At 45.7% G+C, this 17,816-nt stretch overlaps 1 protein-coding gene across 1 annotated transcript in view; it reads left to right on the plus strand.

Annotated features, from left to right (window-relative positions):
• The first annotated feature begins 5,766 nt into the window (after window positions 1–5,766).
• Window positions 5,767–17,816, plus strand: part of wls (Wnt ligand secretion mediator) — an 84,232-nt gene continuing 72,182 nt past the window's right edge. The window contains exon 1 of the mRNA XM_038794414.1: window positions 5,767–6,027. Within this exon, the coding sequence (XP_038650342.1) occupies window positions 5,922–6,027 (106 nt within the window). The 5' untranslated portion in view covers window positions 5,767–5,921. The remainder of the gene's footprint in view (window positions 6,028–17,816) is intronic.

Genomic DNA, 17,816 nt, shown 5'->3' on the forward strand with positions numbered 1-17,816 from the left:
CCTCGTGGTAAGTACTGGTACTTCTCTTACCATTTTCTGTTGGTCTGTTTGTGTTTTCCTCTCAGTATTGTTTGAATTTGTCCAGGACTGCCTGGAAGTCGCTCCTGTTTTGCCCTTTGGAGAACTTGAATGTTTTAAAGATTTCTTCTGCTCTGGCACCGGCAATGGTGAGCAGAAGCTCTGTCTTTTCAGCATCGCCCACGTCTTGTAGGTTGGCTGCTACCAGAAAGATCTCAAACCTTTGCCTGAATGCACGCCAGTTTTCGCGGAGTTTGCAGTGGCACTTGAGCTGCTGTGGAACCGGAATCTTGATCATCTTGCCTGGGTGTTGTTACTGGTTGTCACTGTTCACTGAGTTGTAACTATATGGATTGAAACAGTCACTTACTGGTACCATGTCTTGTTATGCTCTTGGCATAGGATAAGCTGCATCCTTGATGTTCACTCTGACAAAGGAAGGTTCAGACGTGGAGGTAACTTCAACACGTTTATTAAACTATTTACAATTCTCCTACTCGGATTTGCCTCCACTCAGCTACTCAGACTGATGAACCAGTCTGCTACAATCCACGTGGTGGGTGTGATGTTGAATCAACCCTGTGTCTGTACTCACTGAATGTCTCCACTGGAAAGAGGAAGATCATTTGTGCTGGGTCCTTTATATATGGGTTGGTGTAATGCCCCCCTGTGGTAGTGTCACCTCTGTGTGTATCGTGAATGCCCATTGGTCGTGTCCTATCTTACTGATCTATTGGTTGAGTGTCTGTGTGTCATGTCTCTGGTGCTCCCTCTAATGTCTAGCTAGTCTACGTGTACTTATATTAACCCCTTGTGTATCTACAGTGATGCATATCACCACAGTCTCTGGTCAGTTAATCTGGCTGACAAGGAGGACACAGAGAGAAGAACCTTGCCTCGAGTCCCCTAAGAAGCAGAGAGGTTGAGCTAGCTATTTACCTGCAAATTTGGCACAACCAAACCAGATCTTGGCTGCAGTGGCTCGACTTCGACTGCAGCAAAGCCAGAACTGCACTGTTGCCAGAAGGAAGCTACTGTGAAACTTCCAAACTCCATTTTCTTCAGTGAACTCAAAGGAAATCATCAGGCCTGCAAACCTTTCAGATTCCTTTTAAAAGACAAGGGCAATAATGACTTTTTGGACTTTTCTAAAAACCTCAGTGCATGCTTCCTCTTTTGTAATAACATTTTCCTCTCTGTGTATGTGTCTTGTGTGTGTGGGTGCATACTTTATTTTTATTACCCTTACGAGAAATCGGGCTTGTGTTTAAAGTTGAGAACCACTTCTTTAAAACAAATCTTGTTGCAGTTAGCCAAGAAGTGGAAAGGGAGGAACCATGCTGGAAAACAATGTATATGTGTCAGAAGTCTGTTTGTAGTCATAGTTATTTATTTATGATCACATAGAGTGAGTGTAGCCCAGTTGGATTGACTCCTTCCTAGCTCAAGTATACTGATGCCAATTGTACCATACTATTCTCTGCCTGACATGAACCACCTCAACTACAGTAGTGAGTGAATCATGAATTATTTTGGTGTGTATATAGCTCGGTACTTTACTCTTACAATTTACTCACTGAGCAGTGGTGAGAATTATGGGTCTGCATCTTCAAAATGGGTGTCATCACACAGTGAATAAAAATCTTTACAAAGTAATTAAGGTATAAGCAGCTATCAGGGTTCAGTGGTAGGACTCTCACTTCAAAATCATAGGTTGAACCTCCATTTTCAGGATTTAAGCACAGCTTGTAGACTGACATTTCAGTGAGGCAGTGCTGCCCTGCTAACGGTGATATCCATTGGTTGAGACATTGAGACACAAACCTCGTCTGCTGCTTGGCTAAGATCCCATGGCACTATTTCAACAAAGAGCAGGTATCTCCGGTGCCCTTTTTAAAAAATTAATTTAGATTCATTTTTTTCAATTAAGGGGGAATTTAGCATGGCCAATCCAACTACCCTACACATCTTTGGTTTGTGGGGGTGAGACCCACGCAAACACGGGGAGAATGTGCAAAATTGACACGGACAGTGACCCAGAGCCGGGATCGAACCTGGGACCTCGGTGCCGTGAGACAGCAGCACTAACCACTGCGCCACCGTGCTGCCCTGTATCTCCAGTGTCCTGGCCAATATTCATCCCTCAATCAACTTCACAAAATACAGGGCAGCACGGTGGCACATTGCTGCCTCACGGCGCCAAGGTCCCAGGTTTGATCCCGGCTCTGGGTCACTGTCCGTGTGGAGTTTGCACATTCTCCCCGTGTTTGCGTGGGTTTCGCCCCCACAACCCAAAAGAGGTGCAGGGTCGGTGGATTGGCCACGCTAAATTGCCCCTCAATTGGAAAAAATGAATTGGGTACTCTAAATTTTTTTTAAAATCCTCACAAAATTGGGATTAACTGGTCATCATCATATTGCTGTTTGAAATGAAATGAAATGAAAATCGCTTATTGTCATGAGTAGGCTTCAATTAAGTTACTGTGAAAAGCCCCTAGTCGCCACATTCCGGCACCTGTCTGGGGAGGCTGGTACGGGAATCGAACCATGCTGCTGGCCTGCTTGGTCTGCTTTAAAAGCCAGCGATTTAGTCCAGTGAGCTAAACCAGCCCCCGTGCGGGTATGCTGAGTGAAAATTGGCTGCTGCATTTCCTTCATTACAACAATGACTCCATTTCAAATGACTTCATGAGCTGTAACAGCTATTTAACTGTGCAGTGGTTGTGAAAAGCATTATATAAAATGCAAGTCTTTTCTTTTAATATCCTGCTCATAATTATTGGTCAACAAGCTAAAGAAAATCTGGTCATTTTCCCGTTGCTGCTTATAGGATCTTGCTGTGTGTATATTGCCAGCTGCATTTCCTACAACGGTAACTATGGCCGCGATTTAACTAAAACAAAACAGAGTCCGTTCTGCGCAGGAATTGAGGGGTCATTCCCTGTGCTTGTAGTGCCGGGGACAATCCCACTATCTATTGGAACTCTGGTTTTCTTTTGGTCACCAGCGCCCCCCTGCCGAGGCCACACTTAGCCCCATATCCTGTACTGAGAAGCTCCTCAAATTGATGCCCCGATACCTCGACTGCCCAACTCATCTGTTGGAGGGGGTTCTCGAGCGTCTGCAAATTACCACATACCGACAGGGCACCCCCGGGCCCGATCTGTGGCGAGAGCAAAATGCCAGCTTGGCACTGCCAGCCTGGCAGTGCTCCTGCCAGTGACACCTAGGTGGCACTGTCAGGGTGACCAGGTGGCATTGCCAGGATGCCAGGCTGGCAGTATCAAGATGCCTGAGTGGCACCAGTAGTTCCAGGTTACCATGGCCAGAGGCCAACCACATGGGGGTCTCAGATCGCCTAGGAGACCCCCTAAATGCCTTTTCACATAGTCCCTGTTTGTGGGGACCAATTCTAAATGGCGCACGGCTGGGGTCTTCTCGGTGAGCTCAATAGATGTTGGGTGGCCGTTAGATCTGGCTGCAGCATACATAAGTGAGCTTTTAAACTCTTTTAGCTATAAGGGTCTGGATCCTGTTCATTGTGGGAGGGATCCATATAATGACATCCTGAGTTTTCACAAGGCGTAACGAGCATTTGGAATCTCGGGAAAGGCCTTGCTCAGGATCTACTGGCCGCTTCCCATTCCGATTCCGGCGGGACGTGGGCAGCAAATCACGCCCAGAATTTCAAAAGTACTTTGGTTATAAGATGTTTTGGGATGTCTTAAGGTTGTGAAAGGTAAGTTCTTCCTTTCCTTTATCTGGTCAAAATATTAAGGTGGCAAGAATTGGACATGTTAAATTACCTTTTTTTCCATCCACACATGGCATGTGGCCATCTCTGGCTCAGTCAGCATTTGTTGCCCATCCCTAATTGCACCTTAAGGAGATGGTGGTGAGCTATCTTCTTGAGCTGCTGCAATCCATGAAGGGTAGGTACACCCACAGTGTTATTAGGCAGGGAATTCTAGAATTTTGAGCAAGCGCCAGGAAAGGAATGCAAGTCAGGATAGTATGTGCCCTGGAGGGGAACTTGGAGATGGTGGTGTGCCTGTGTTTGCTGCCACTGTCCTTCTAGGTGTGAGAGGTTGTGGGTTTGGAAGGTGCTGTTGACGGAGCCTTGGTGAGCTGCTGCAGTGCATCTTAAATGTAGTACATATGCCTGTGTGCCTGTGAAGGCTGAATGCCTGTGTGCATTGGTGATGGAGAGATTGAATGTTGAAGGTGGTGGATGGGGTGCCAATCTAGCAGGCTGCTTTGTTCAAGGTGGCATCTAGCTTCATAAGAGTTGTTGAAGCTGTATTCAACCAAGCAAGTAGAGAGTATTCCATCACAATGCTGAATTATGCCCTGTAGATGGTGGACAAGCTTTGGAGAGTCTAAAGGTGATTTACTCTCCTCAGAATACCCAGCCTCTGACCTTTTCTTGTAGCCACGGTATTTATATGGCTGGTCCAGTTTAGTTTCTGGTCAGTAGTAACCCCCCCAGGATGTTGATAGTGGGGGATTCAATGATGATAATGCCATTGAATGTCAACAGAAGTTGGCTAGGTTCTCATCTGTTGGAGACAACATTGCCTGGCATTTGTGTTGTGTGCCACTTGTCAGCTCAAGCTTAGATATTGTCGGGGCAGCACAGTGGTGCAGTGGTTCGTATAGCTGCCTCATGGCACTGAGATCCCAGGTTTGATCCCGGCTCTGGGTCACTGTCCGTGTGGAGTTTGCACATTCTCCCTGTATTTGCGTGGGTTTCGCCCCACAATGCAAAGATGTGCAGGGTAGGTGGATTGGCCACGCTAAATTGCCCCTTAATTGGAAAATATGAATTGGGTACTCTAAATTTATTTTTAAAAAGCTTGGATATTGTCCAAGTCTTGCTTCATTTGGGCATGGACAGCTTCAGTATATGTAGAGTCGTGGATGGTGCTGAACATCGTGCAAACATCCGCGAACTTTGTCATTTCTGAGCTTATGATGGAGGGAAGGTCCTTGATGAAGCAGCTGAAGATGGTTGGGCCAAGGACACTGCCCTGAGGAATTCCAACAGTAATGTCCCAGGATTGAGATGTTTGATTTTCTATTAACAGTCACAGGTACTGCTAAAAAGCTGGGGAAACAATAAGTAAAAAAAAAACTATGCTTTCACCATTAATTTCTCTCCTCGTCTGAAAGTACTGCCTTCATTCCAAATGTTTGCAGTTTTTCTCTGGGTAAGTGCCCTTTCCTTAAACGACAATTTGGTGCGTGATGACAGGTCACTCAAATGTGAAGATTGGTGGCCTGCTCCCCCCACACTCAATAGGTGCCTTTAAATGTGCATTTGACAGCAGAAATATTAGGAGCAGGATACACTCCAATTCAGAGCATAAGACATAGGAGCAGAATTAGGCCACTCGGTCCATCGAGTCTGCTCCGCCATTCAATCATGGCTGTTATTTTTCTCATCCCCACTCTCCTGCCTTCTTCCCTGATTCAGAGCATTAGCTGTTAAAGTGCCTGGCAAGCAGCACTTTTCCCCTGTCTGTATGGTACATTTGACGACATTCTTAACTTTGCAAGGTGGTGGCCCTTTAAATTGGCAATAAACTGCATGTTATCAATCGCCACATTAGTGTGTGGCTGTTAAGATACTGTACCAGTGGGCTCAACAGGATCTGGGAATCTGGTAAGTCATGTGATTGATTTTTTTGTATGTGTGTTGTCGGTTTCCCACAGCGCCCCTTTAAAAAAAAAGCTTGGAGAGAGAGAGAGAGAGTAAGTGAGTGAGTGAGTGAGGGAGCTCGTTTGCAGAATCACAGCTTCCGACACTGGAGCTGCGACAAGATCCTTGCTTTGATTAAATTGACTCTAATTCAATTAGTTACTGTTACGGGCCGAAGAGAGTGGAAACAAGATAATAAAAGATGGCAGGCGCAATCATAGAAAATATGAGCACGAAAAAGCTCTGCATTGTTGGAGGGATTTTGCTGGTATTCCAAGTAATTTCCTTTCTGGTGGGAGGTTTGATCGGTAAGTGGCTTGTTACTTGCGTTTTCTTTTGTTAGCTATTTATTACAGTATCGGTAGCAACGTAGTATGATCTAATTAGTCCTGCCATTGTACTTGGGGAGAGAAGAACTGCATGGGCTCTTTGTAGCGGTTCAGTCTAGTGCGTAAAGTGGAAGAAAACTTTTGGCCTACTTTCAGTAACAACTTATGTCTTTTTCAAAAAAAAAGAGAAAGTGAAGCATGGCGACAGGACCTCGGCAAAGGGGGAATTGTATTACTTTCATACGCTTGTCTTTAGACGCGCATCTTTTAAAAAGAAAAACTGCAGAATAAAACAATAGGGTGGTGTTTTTTTTTGTGGGCTGCTTGCTGTGTGGTGCCGCTCCAGATGAGGTTGTTTTTAAGGTTACGCCTGTATGGCGAAATGGGGCACGAGTGGATGGTGCTGATTTATTAAAAAAATAAAATATCTGTGCAAGTCTATAACACACATGGTCAGTGAATGGATTCAAATGACTCTCTGCGCCCTTTTTTTAGTCTTGTGAAAAAGGGTTTACTTTCAAGTATTATTTAAGTTTTAAACGCCCCTGTCGTTTTAAAACTTTTTTTTCCTTTTGTTCTCGCCCCTGTCGAGTTTCTGAACTTTCTGGCTCCACCTCTACGCTCTGAGTTGCGATCGAGGCGAGATTGTGAACTTTTTATGATCGAACAACAGAGACGAGGGTGTCTGTGTGGCGTTTTTTTCATTAAAAAAAAAATAAGGGGGGATTTGAGGATGTGGGTGGGGGAGATTGTCATTAAAAATGGGACAGAACTAGTCTCCCGTGGGATTGGCAGGAGGTGGGGTGGGGGGTTTGTTTCCTAAACTCTCCACTGCCCCTTGTTCGGTTAACGGCGGCAGCTCCGGGGTTAATTCCTCAGTGACACACTCCCCCCCCCCCCCCCCCCCCCCCCGGGACAGCAGCAGATTTCTGTCCCCCGAGATTTAATGTGGAGCATTCCTGCCGCAGGTGACTGCCTGACTACGCCATTCCTCCAGCACCAAGTGATGGGGATCAGGCTGAAGGGACTGAAAAGAACAGAAGGGGCACCAGTTACAGCTGTGAGGATCCGCCCAGCTTCGACATTGCACAACGGGCGGATTCACGGTGCCAGCAATACTTTTCCCGCACCCACACACATAGCCAACGATCCGATCGTCAAATCCTTGACTTTAGTGAGGATTTTTACTTTAAATATTCAGGAAAGCCCCATGTTCAATAATATCCTTCTTTCCAGCATAAAATGAGTGGCGCCTGTGAGAGAATTATAGAGTAGTATCCCTACAGGGCAGAAGAAGGCCATTCGGTCCATCGAGTCGGCACTGACCCTCTGAAAGAGTACCCTACGGAGGCCCACGCCCTTACACTATCCCTGTAATCCCCACCTAACCTGACTTTTTTAAAGGAGCAATTTACCATAGCCAATCTACCTAACCAGCACATCTACCTAATCTACCTAACCAGCACATTTTCATTCATTTTCATTTTTGGACTATAGGAGGGAAACCCACACAACAGGGGAGAAAGTGCAAGCTCGGCGCAGTGGTTAGCACTGCTGTCTGATGGCGCTTATGCAGAGGAGGTGGATTGACCATGCTAAGTTGCCCCTTAATAAAAAAAACTCCACACAGTCCCCCAAGGCCGGAATCGAACCTGGGTCCCTGGTACTGTGAGGCAGCTGTGCACGAGGAAAATGTGTGTTAACCCATTTTGTCTTCACATTTTCACAATGTGAACAGGGAAATCTGGAAGAAGTTCACAAAATAACTTTTTTTTCACCTGGAGTGGTGTCTTGAAATACAAATCTTTTAAAAAATAAATTTAGAGTATCCAATTTTTTTTTCCCAGTCAATGGCCAGTTCACCTTCCCGGCTAAAGTATCCAATTATTTTTTCCAATTAAGGGGCAATAACCTGCACATCTTTGGTGAAATCTACGCAGACATGGGGAAAATGCAAACTCCACACGGGCAGTGACCCGGGGCTGGGATCAAACCTGGATCCTCAGCGCTGTAAGGCAGTAGTGCGAACCACATGCTACCCTGCCGCCCTCTTGAAATACAAATCTAAAGGTGCTTGTGAACCTCCTGCCTTCCCGTAAAGTGCTAATTATCCACATATGGGCAGCACAGAGGCACAATGGTTAGCACCTTCCCTTCACAGCGTCAGGAACCATGTTTAATTCCGGCCTTGGGTGACTGTCTGTCATTCTCCCTGTGTCTGCGTGGGTTTCCTCCGGGTGCTCCCGTTTCCTTCCACAGTCCAAAGATGTGCAGGTTTGATGGATTGGCCACGCTAAATTGCCCCTTAATGTTCAGGGATGTGTAGGTTCGGTAAAGGGGTTATTGGGATAGGGTGGGAAAGTGGGTTTGGGTGGAGTGCTCTTTCAGAGGGTCGGTGCAGACTCGATGGGCCAAATGGCCTACAATGATTCTGTAATTTACCTATTAACTGTCCTGAAGGTCCAGCAGATCTGGATTCTCTCTCAGATCCATCCCAAGTTGAGCTTAGTATTTTTCTTCCAAAGAGTATGTTACAAAACCTTTTAACGTCAACAAAATTAACATTTTTCTCCACTACAGCATGTTCTTTGCCTCCATATAATTGGATTTAATTTATTGTCAAGTGTACCGAGGTACAGTGTTCTGTGTACAGTCCAGACAGATGAAATGAAAATCGCTTATTGTCACGAGTAGTCTTCAATGAAGTTACTGTGAAAAGCCCCTAGTCGCCACATTCCGGCGCCTGTTCGGGGAGGCTGGTACGGGACATGCATGAAAAACATAGGACATACACAATGTAAATACATAGACATCGGCATTGAGTGAAGCATATGGCGTGTAGCACTATGCAGTAGAGAAGATGTGTAATGAGATCAGTTCAGTCCATAAGAGGATCATTCAGGAGTCTGGTAACAACTGGGGGAGAAAGCTGTTTTTGAACCTGTTAGTGCGTGTTCTCAGATTTTTGTATTTCCTGGCAGAAGAGGTTTGAATAGAGAATAACCCGGCTGGGAGGGTCTTTGATTACGCTGCTTACTTTCCCAAGTCAGTGGGAGGTGTAAAGTCAATGGATGGGAGGCGGTTTCATGTGATGGACTGGGCTGTGTTCATGACTCTCTGTTGTCACTTATGGTCTTGGGCCGAGCAGTTGCCACACCAGGCTGTGATGCAGCCAGATAGGATGCTTTCTATGGTGCATCTGTAAAAAAAGCACGAGTCAATGTGGACATGCCAAATTTCTTAGTTTCCTGAGGACATACAGGTGCTGTTGGCTTTTCTTTCATAGCGTTGAAGTGGGTGGACCAGGACAGATTGTTGGTGATGTGCACATCTAGGAATTTGAAGCTGTCCGCTATCTCCACCTCTGCACCATTGATGCACAGAGGTGTGTACATATTTCGCTTCCTGAAGTCAATGACCAGCTCCTTAGTTTTGCTGACATTAAGGAGAGAGATTGTTGTTGTTACACCATGCCACTAGGTTCTTTATCTCCCTCCTGTCGTCTGACTCACCGTTGTTTGAGATTCAACGCACTATGGTCATGTTATCAGCAAACCCGTAGATGGAATTGGAGGCAAGTTTTACCACACAGTCGTGTGTGTCGGGAGTATAGTAAGGGGCTAACTACGCAGCCTTGCGGGGCCCCGGTATTGAGGACTATCGTGGAGGAGGTGTTGTCGTTTATCTTTACTCATTGTGGTCTATGGGTCAGAAAGTCGAGGATCCAGTTGCAGAGGGAGGAGCCAAGTCCTAGATTTGGAATTTTGATATGAGCTTGGCTGGGATTATGGTATTGAAGACGGAGCTGTAGTCAATGAATAGGAGTCTGACTTGGGTGTCCTTGTTGTCGATATACTCCAGGGATGAATGTAGGGCCAGGGAGATGGCGTCTGCTGTGGACCAGTTGTGGCGGTATGCGAATTGCAGAGGATCAAGGCATTCTGGGAGTATGGAGTTGATGTGTCTCATGACCAACCTCTCGAAGCTCTTCATAATGATCAATGTCAAGGCCACCGGACGGTAGTCATTGAGGCACGTTGCCTGGTTCCTCTTTGGCACTGGTATGATGGTGGTCTTCTTGAAGCAGGTGGGAAACTCTGGACGGAGTAGGGAGAGGTTGAAGATGTCTGCGAACACACCCGCCAGTTGGTCGCACAGGATCTGAGGCACTGCCACGTCTCCATCAGGATCCATTGCTTTCTGAGAGTTCATTTTCAAAAATTGTAAAGCTATTGATATTTTGATGGGGGGGGGGGGGGCAGTGGTTTTGTGCAATAGACCTAAGCAAAAGCTCTGAGGACCTGGGTTCATATTTGAATTTGCTAACAATAAATCTGAAATTAAGCTTAATGATAACTATGAAATCGTTGTCCTAAAAGTTCATCAAGTTCACTGAAGCCCTTTTGAGGAAGGAAATCTACCATCCTAACCTGGTCTGGCCTACATGTGATCCCAGACCCAAGCAGTGTGGTTGACTCTGAAATGCCCTCCAGGGCAATTAGGGATGGGTAATAATGCTGTCTTGTGGTGCCCATACCTTCCAGTTCAGGCATACAGCTCGAGAGCAATATTTTAAAGTAAAAATTACAAAAAGTAATAGAATTTAACTTTTTTTCCTACACTTTGTGTTCTACTCTGAGGCACCTCAATATAAATTCTGATCCTGTTGCTCTTCATTTGAGGTTAATTATCATTGAAATGAATCATAAAAGGCAGGAAACGACAGGTGGCGCAGTGGGTTAGCCCTTTAGCCTCATGGCGCCGAGGTCCCAGGTTCGATCCCGGCTCTGGGTCACTGTCTGTGTGGAGTTTGCACATTCTCCCAGTGTCTGTGTGGGTTTCACCCCCACAACCCAAAGATGTGCAGAGTAGGTGGATTGGCCACGCTAAATTGCCCCTTAATTGGAAAAAATGAATTGGATACTCTAAATTTATTTTAAAAAGGGGAAAAAAATGAAGGACAGGAAACAAATCAGGCATCTGCTGAAATACAGTATTTATTTTCTTAAGCCACTACAAACACTTCAAACTCTTTGGACCATGACACCTTGTGATCTTGGAATTTCACACCTGCTGAAACTGCTTTGATACCATTCCTGTTTTCATTTGGTATCTGTGGGATTGATCTCTTGGTTTTAATATTGCTAAATGAAGCAGACTTGTGGACCCCAAAGGAAACAGGGCATCTAAGTCTGCTAATGGAATAAGTGAGTGGTTTTAGAAATTGTAAACAGAGGGAACTGACTCTGATACTGGTCATCTGAGCTCCAGTATAAAAGCGTCACAAGGCTGAAGGGATTGCTCTGCACGAGAATACTAAGGCCCAAAGAATTAGTTTCCAGTCTGAGGGCAGTAGTATGTGAGGAGAGAAATTTGTTTAAACTAGTCAATAGTTTCCTTATGGGTATTGCCCTATTGGGGTCAGCTCCTCTGGATAGGCAGCAGCTGCTGAAATTGTATCCATTGGTTGGGCCCACTGTCCATTAACTGGAGCCACTGTCTAGTGGAGTAGTGTTGTCCATGTTGTGGTTGGGAGAATGTTGGCAATCCATTTCTATTTTCCAGGGAGCTGTGCTGCTCGTGCACCATTTGAGAGGAGCTCCTGATGCTTACTTTGTGTCCAGATTAAACTTCGTAGGTTGTTTGTAATACCTGGTGAGCTGTCCCTCCTTTGGAGGTGAGAAACAGGAAGTAAGTGGGGTTCATTTTGGGCTTCAGCCATTGTAAGATGTCAGACTAAATGATTGAAGTTCATAAACAAGTTGACCTTTTGCAGTCAGTCTCTGAATTTGGCAGTTTGTAGTGCTTCAGGGTATTGCTGTAACTAGTCTTCTTGGTGAATCAAAACACAGCAATGGACTGCCAAAGAAAACAGGAGTTTTTTTCCACTTGGCTCCAGATTATTCTGCTAATCAATGTTACAATAGTTCAGCTGGTCCTCTATGCATTAGTAATATGTTTACCAATGCCCTGTGTTGGTAGACTTGAGATCCATAGAATCCCTACAGTGCGGAAGAAGGCCATTCGGCCCATCAAGTCTGCACCTCTAAAAGAGCACCCTACCAAGGCCACTCCCCTTCCCCATAACCCCACCTAACCTGCACATCTTTGGATTGTGGGAGGAAACTCGAGCACCTGGAGGAAGCCCACGCAGACACTGGGAGAATGTGCAAACTCCACACAGTCATGCAAGGCCGGAAACAACGCAGTGCTAACCACAGTGCCAGCGTGTCGATCGTAGCTGGTAAAACTACAACTGAAATTCTTTACATGCTTGTATTCCTCTGCTGCAACACACACCCCCTTTTACTTTTACATTTCTTGGTTATAAGGGGTGTATATGTGCTGTGGTACACATTTGTCAAATCGGTCACTTCCTTTAAAGTTTTTGGTTTGGACATTCTTCACATGATTATTTTCCACATATGTTGGACATTTGACTGGCCAGAAGTTAAACCATTTCCAAGTTGAAGAATTGGACTCTTTTCTTTCTGTGCTGCTACGGCTGACTACAACCACAACATATTTTTATTATTATAAGACCACAAGTTGAGAAATCAATGTTTTTAAAGTATTCCAAAATATGTTCAGCATGTGCAAAATTATTTTAAATTGGGGCTTATTTCAATCTGATCCATTGAGAGGATTCCCTTGTGTCTTATGTATACATTTCTTTTTGTCCTGGAGTTGCATTTCATTGATTGTAGCTTCAATTTTCAAATAGTTCATTTGTGTTGGAATAATTCTGAAGAAAAATACATGTTAGATTTCATGAGAGAAGATTCCAATTCTTCAGTCTCCAAACAATTGTGTGTCTTTCTGCCTTGATTGTAACTGACAAGGCGGACAAAGAGGCTGCTCCTCTATTGTCAACTCCCCTAAAGTGTGGACATCTATAAATAAGCTTGTTCAGTACTTTAATGCTTTTCTCATTTTTCTGTTTGGAGATTTTGAACTTTTCCTCTTGGAATGGAACAATGTTTCACTGCACTAGTGTCCTATTGGTGTATCATCCAATTTCCCATGTGTACAAATCAGCTTTGACTGTATTCCTTCCACCATGAATCTCTTAACCGTCATCATGTACAATTTCCTGCAGGTGTCATTGGAGTGACTTTTTTGTTTTGCAACACATCTGAGCTGAGGACCATTGCAGAGCCTTGCATAAGATCCGCAACTTGGAACACTGGAGATTAAAGCTGGGAGCTTCATGGTCTGTGGTTCATTTTCAAGCTCAGCAATGTAATAAGCATTTCAACCATTGGGGAAATCAAAATTTCAAAACCCTAAACCAGCAATTGACTTATTACAGACAAATGATTAGAAGCTAACGGCATACGTGTGAATGTCTATCACACTTGTTCTAGTTTTACATATTTTCTCATTCACCATCTGTGTCTGGTATGGATAGGATTATGATTTGGGTGTAATGCTCTCTTGAAATTCAGTAGTTCGATCATTTGAACAAGGTGGAGATCATTTCCAGTGATGTCAAAAATTGGGGGAATGCACTGACCACCCCCTGACTACATCCCAGATTTAGCACAAAAGAACTTATGTTCCAGTGCGCTTCTAGCCATCAATGCACCAACAATCTGGAAAAATTCCCCAGACATGTCCTAACCAATTTTTAAAAAAAAAGGACAAATCAATCCATTCAATTACCGCCCCATCAGCCAGTCAACTCTCAATCATCAACAAAGTCCTGGATGTGTCATTAATATTGCCATTATGTCGCACTCACCAATGCTCAGCCAGGGCTCCATCAGGAACATTTGGTTCCAGATCTCACTTACAATTAAAAAAAAATTTTTTTTTTAAGAGTACCCAATTTATTTTTTCTAATTAAGGGGCAATTTAGCGTGGCCAATCCACCTACCCTGCACATCTTTTTGGATTGTGGAGGCAAAACCCACGCAAACATGGGGAGAATGTGCAAACTCCACACTGACAGTGACCCAGAGCCGGGATCAAACCTGGGACCTCGGTGTCATGAGGCAGTTGTGCTAACCACTGCACCACCGTGCTGCCTTCCTCATTTACAATTTTTGGTCTAAGTATGGGCAGAAAGCGTTGAATTCTAGAGTGAAGTAAATGACTGCCTTTGACACCAAGGAAGTATTTGACCACGTGTGACATTAAAGTGTAATGAACTCCAATTGGCTTTATTGGTTGGCCAATTGGAGTATGAGCTCCCTCAATGATAGCTCATTGAGGGAGCCCATATAATCACCTGTGTAGGCTTTGTGAGCCAGTCTTAAGTTGACTGGACTGCTAGCAGCACTGTTTGTAGATGCTCCTGTAATATCGTTATTGTAAATAAATATTGGTGTGGTGACGGAACTCCTGCCTCCCGTGGATTACTACAGTGGTGACGAGGTAAACTACGAATTTTGCAGAGACCAGCTGCCGCACTCGGAGGGTAAGCCTTGCCATTTTTAAAATGCGGTTTTTTGGGAGGTTAGAGGCATTCGACCCGGCTATTGAGGACTGGTCCCAGTATGTGGAGAGAATGTGTTACTTCTTCCGGGCAAATGATATACTGACAGACGAAAGGAGATGGCTTATACTGCTGTCGGCGTGCGGACCCTCAGCTTTCGCCATTATACGCAGTCTAACTTATCCCGATGCGCCGGACACGAAAACTTTCCAAGAAGTAACGGAATTGGTGAAAGAGCACTACGACCCAAAACCATCCCTCATTTTGCGTAGGTACAGATTCTACACAGCAAAGCGGGAAGACAGGGAGTCAGTCACGAATTTCTTGACCCGCCTGAGAAGGCTGGCGGAAAAATGTGAGTTCGGCCCGACGCTAAATGAAATGCTTCGGGACCGGTTAGTGTGTGGTATAAACGACCTCACAATACAGAAACGCCCGTTGGCGGAAACGGAGCTAGACTGCAGGCAGGCGTTACAGCTCGCACTGTCCCTAGAAAAGGCAGCAAGTGGGGCGCAGGAACTGCAGGGCACACCAATGGAGGTAGATACCTGTGAGAGGGACTACCACAACGGGTCCTGCTACCAGATAGCCGCTCTCAGGAAAAACCTGAGGAATAGAGGGAAAAAGGAAAACCCCAGAACTGCCCCCAAGTCTGCCAGGACTAACTGGAGACAGAGGGAAGTACCGGCTGAGGCTCCCCCAACAGAGAAGGACCATTTCTGGCACCAGACAGAGTGGGGTAACAACGACAGAAACCCTAGAAGGAGGTGGCAAAAGAGGAATAGCAGGTGGGGACGCAGGGAAGTACACAACCTAGACGCCCCATCCTCCTCCGAAGGGGAACAATTATATAATATTACAACGAAGAAAGCAGAACCCATTAGGATTACCCCACGGGTGAACGGGCGGCTGACAATAATGGAAATGGACACAGGTGCGGCCGTATCAGTAATGGGAGTGGCAGCATTTAGAAAAATCAAAGATGGACTCCAGCCACTAACACTAACAAAAACATCGACAAAACTTAAAACCTACACGGGGGGGAACCCCTGGAAGTTCTAGGCACAACTCATGTACCTGTGGAATATGAGAAACAATTGCTCAGATTACCGTTGACGATAGTAGAGGGCTCCGGACCGAGCTTAATTGGACGGAACTGGTTGAAAGACCTAAAATTAGATTGGATGAAGATTTTCCAGAGTGGAAGCGGGAAGTTGAGTGGAGTACTCCAAAAATACCCGGTGGTCTTCCAGGAAGGTTTGGGAGAAATCATAGGCGCCAAAGCAACTTTGCACGTGGACCCAGAAGCCCTTCCGAAATTTTATAAGGCCAGGCCGGTACCTTTTGCATTAAGGAAGAAAGTAGATGACGAAATAGAAAGGTTACGGCGCGACGGCATTATCAGACCAGTACAGTTCTCGGAATGGACAGCGCCGGTGATACCAATTTTGAAGCCAGACGGCTCGATACGTCTCTGTGGAGATTTCAAACAGACAGTAAACAAATACGCACTGCTGGACAAATACCCAATCCCGAAAATAGACAACCTATATGCCAAATTGGCAGGTGGGCTTTTGATCACGAAACTAGACATGAGCCATGCCTACCTGCAGTTAAAACTGGACAAGGGCTCCCAGAAGTTCTCTACGATCAACACCCTGAAGGGCCTTTTTTGTTATACTAGGCTACCTTTTGTAGTGTCATCCGCCTGCGCTATATTCCAGCGTACGATGGAAAATATTCTGCAGGGACCACCGCAGGTGGCGATTTAGTTGGACGATGTCTTAATCACGGGTAGGACAAACAGGGAACACTTAAGGCACCTGGAGGAAGTGCTCAGGCGTTTCGCAAAGGCAGGCGTACGGCTAAAAAGGTAAAAATGTGTTTTTCTGGCCCCACAAGTGACGTACCTGGGATATAAAGTAGACGAGTCAGGCTTACATCCATTAGAAGACAGAGTAAGGGCAATAAAAGAAGCCCCAGCTCCCACCACGGTCCAGGAGTTACGATCATTTCTAGGGCTGGTAACCTATTATGGAAAATTTATTGAAAATAGGGCGTCCATCCTAGAACCCCTCCACCAGCTACTAAAAAAGGGGCAGAATGGAAATGGTCCACCCGCCAAAACCGAGCATTTAGGGACATTAAGGAACAGCTGTCATCCGAAAATGTCCTAGAGCATTATGACCCAAGGAAGGAGTTGGTGGTCACTTGTGATGCATCCCCCTACGGGGTAGGAGCCGTCTTAGCCCATAGAGGAAGGAATGGGGAAGAACGGCCAATAGCCTATGCTTCGAGGACCTTGGCGATGGCTGAGAGGAAGTACGCCCAAATCGAGAAGGAAGGACTGGCGGTGATATTCGCAGTAAGAAAGTTTCACCAGTATCTGTATGGGCGGAAATTCACCATAGTGACGGACCATAAGCCGTTATTAGGGTTATTAAAAGAAAACAAGTCAATACCCCCAATTGCATCAGCTAGAATCCAACGCTGGGCGTTGCTACTGGCGGCATATAGATACGTTCTGGAGCACAGACCGGGAATGCGAGTAGCACATGCAGATGTTTTGAGCAGACTTCCCCTCCCGGACACTCCGCCGCTAATACGGAAAGTAGAGGAGACAGTAATGACTCTAAATTTTTTGGACACCCTACCAGTAGACGCACAACATATTCGGTTGTGGATGCAAAAAGACCCAGTTTTAGCCAAGATGAAGCATTTACTGCTAACAGGGAAACTGGAAAGACCAGTGGAGCCCCAGATGCACCCATACTGGAGCAGAAGGGACCAGATAACCGTTGAAGGCGGTATCCTATTATGGGGAGCCCGGGTAATCGTCCCAGCTCAGGGCCGTCAGGGAATCTTAACTGAGTTACATCACGGACACCCAGGGGTGTCTAAAATGAAGATGCTAGCTCGAAGCTACGTTTGGTGGCCAGGTTTGGACACAGACATAGCAGCCTTGGTACGTCGGTGCCAGAGTGCCAACAGGGGCAAAGAGTGCCACCAGCGGGGCCATTGCACCCGTGGGAATGGACAGGCAGACCATGGACCTGCGTGCATATTGACACGCCAACCCTTTCATGGGCTCAATGTTTTTGGTGATAGTGGACGCCCACTCCAAATGGTTGGACGTCCACCGGGTAAACGCGGCAAGCACAGCACCGACAATTGAAAAGCTCAGGGCCTCGTTTGCAACACATGGACTTCCGGAGGTATTGGTGTCGGACAATGGAACGGCATTCACAATTGGGGAATTTGGAAAATTCCTGAAGGAAAACGGAGTCCGTCACATCAAAACGGCCCCTTACCATCCAGCGACCAACGG

The sequence above is a fragment of the Scyliorhinus canicula genome, chromosome 4, assembly GCF_902713615.1.
Source record: "Scyliorhinus canicula chromosome 4, sScyCan1.1, whole genome shotgun sequence".
NCBI classification, from domain to species: domain Eukaryota; kingdom Metazoa; phylum Chordata; class Chondrichthyes; order Carcharhiniformes; family Scyliorhinidae; genus Scyliorhinus; species Scyliorhinus canicula.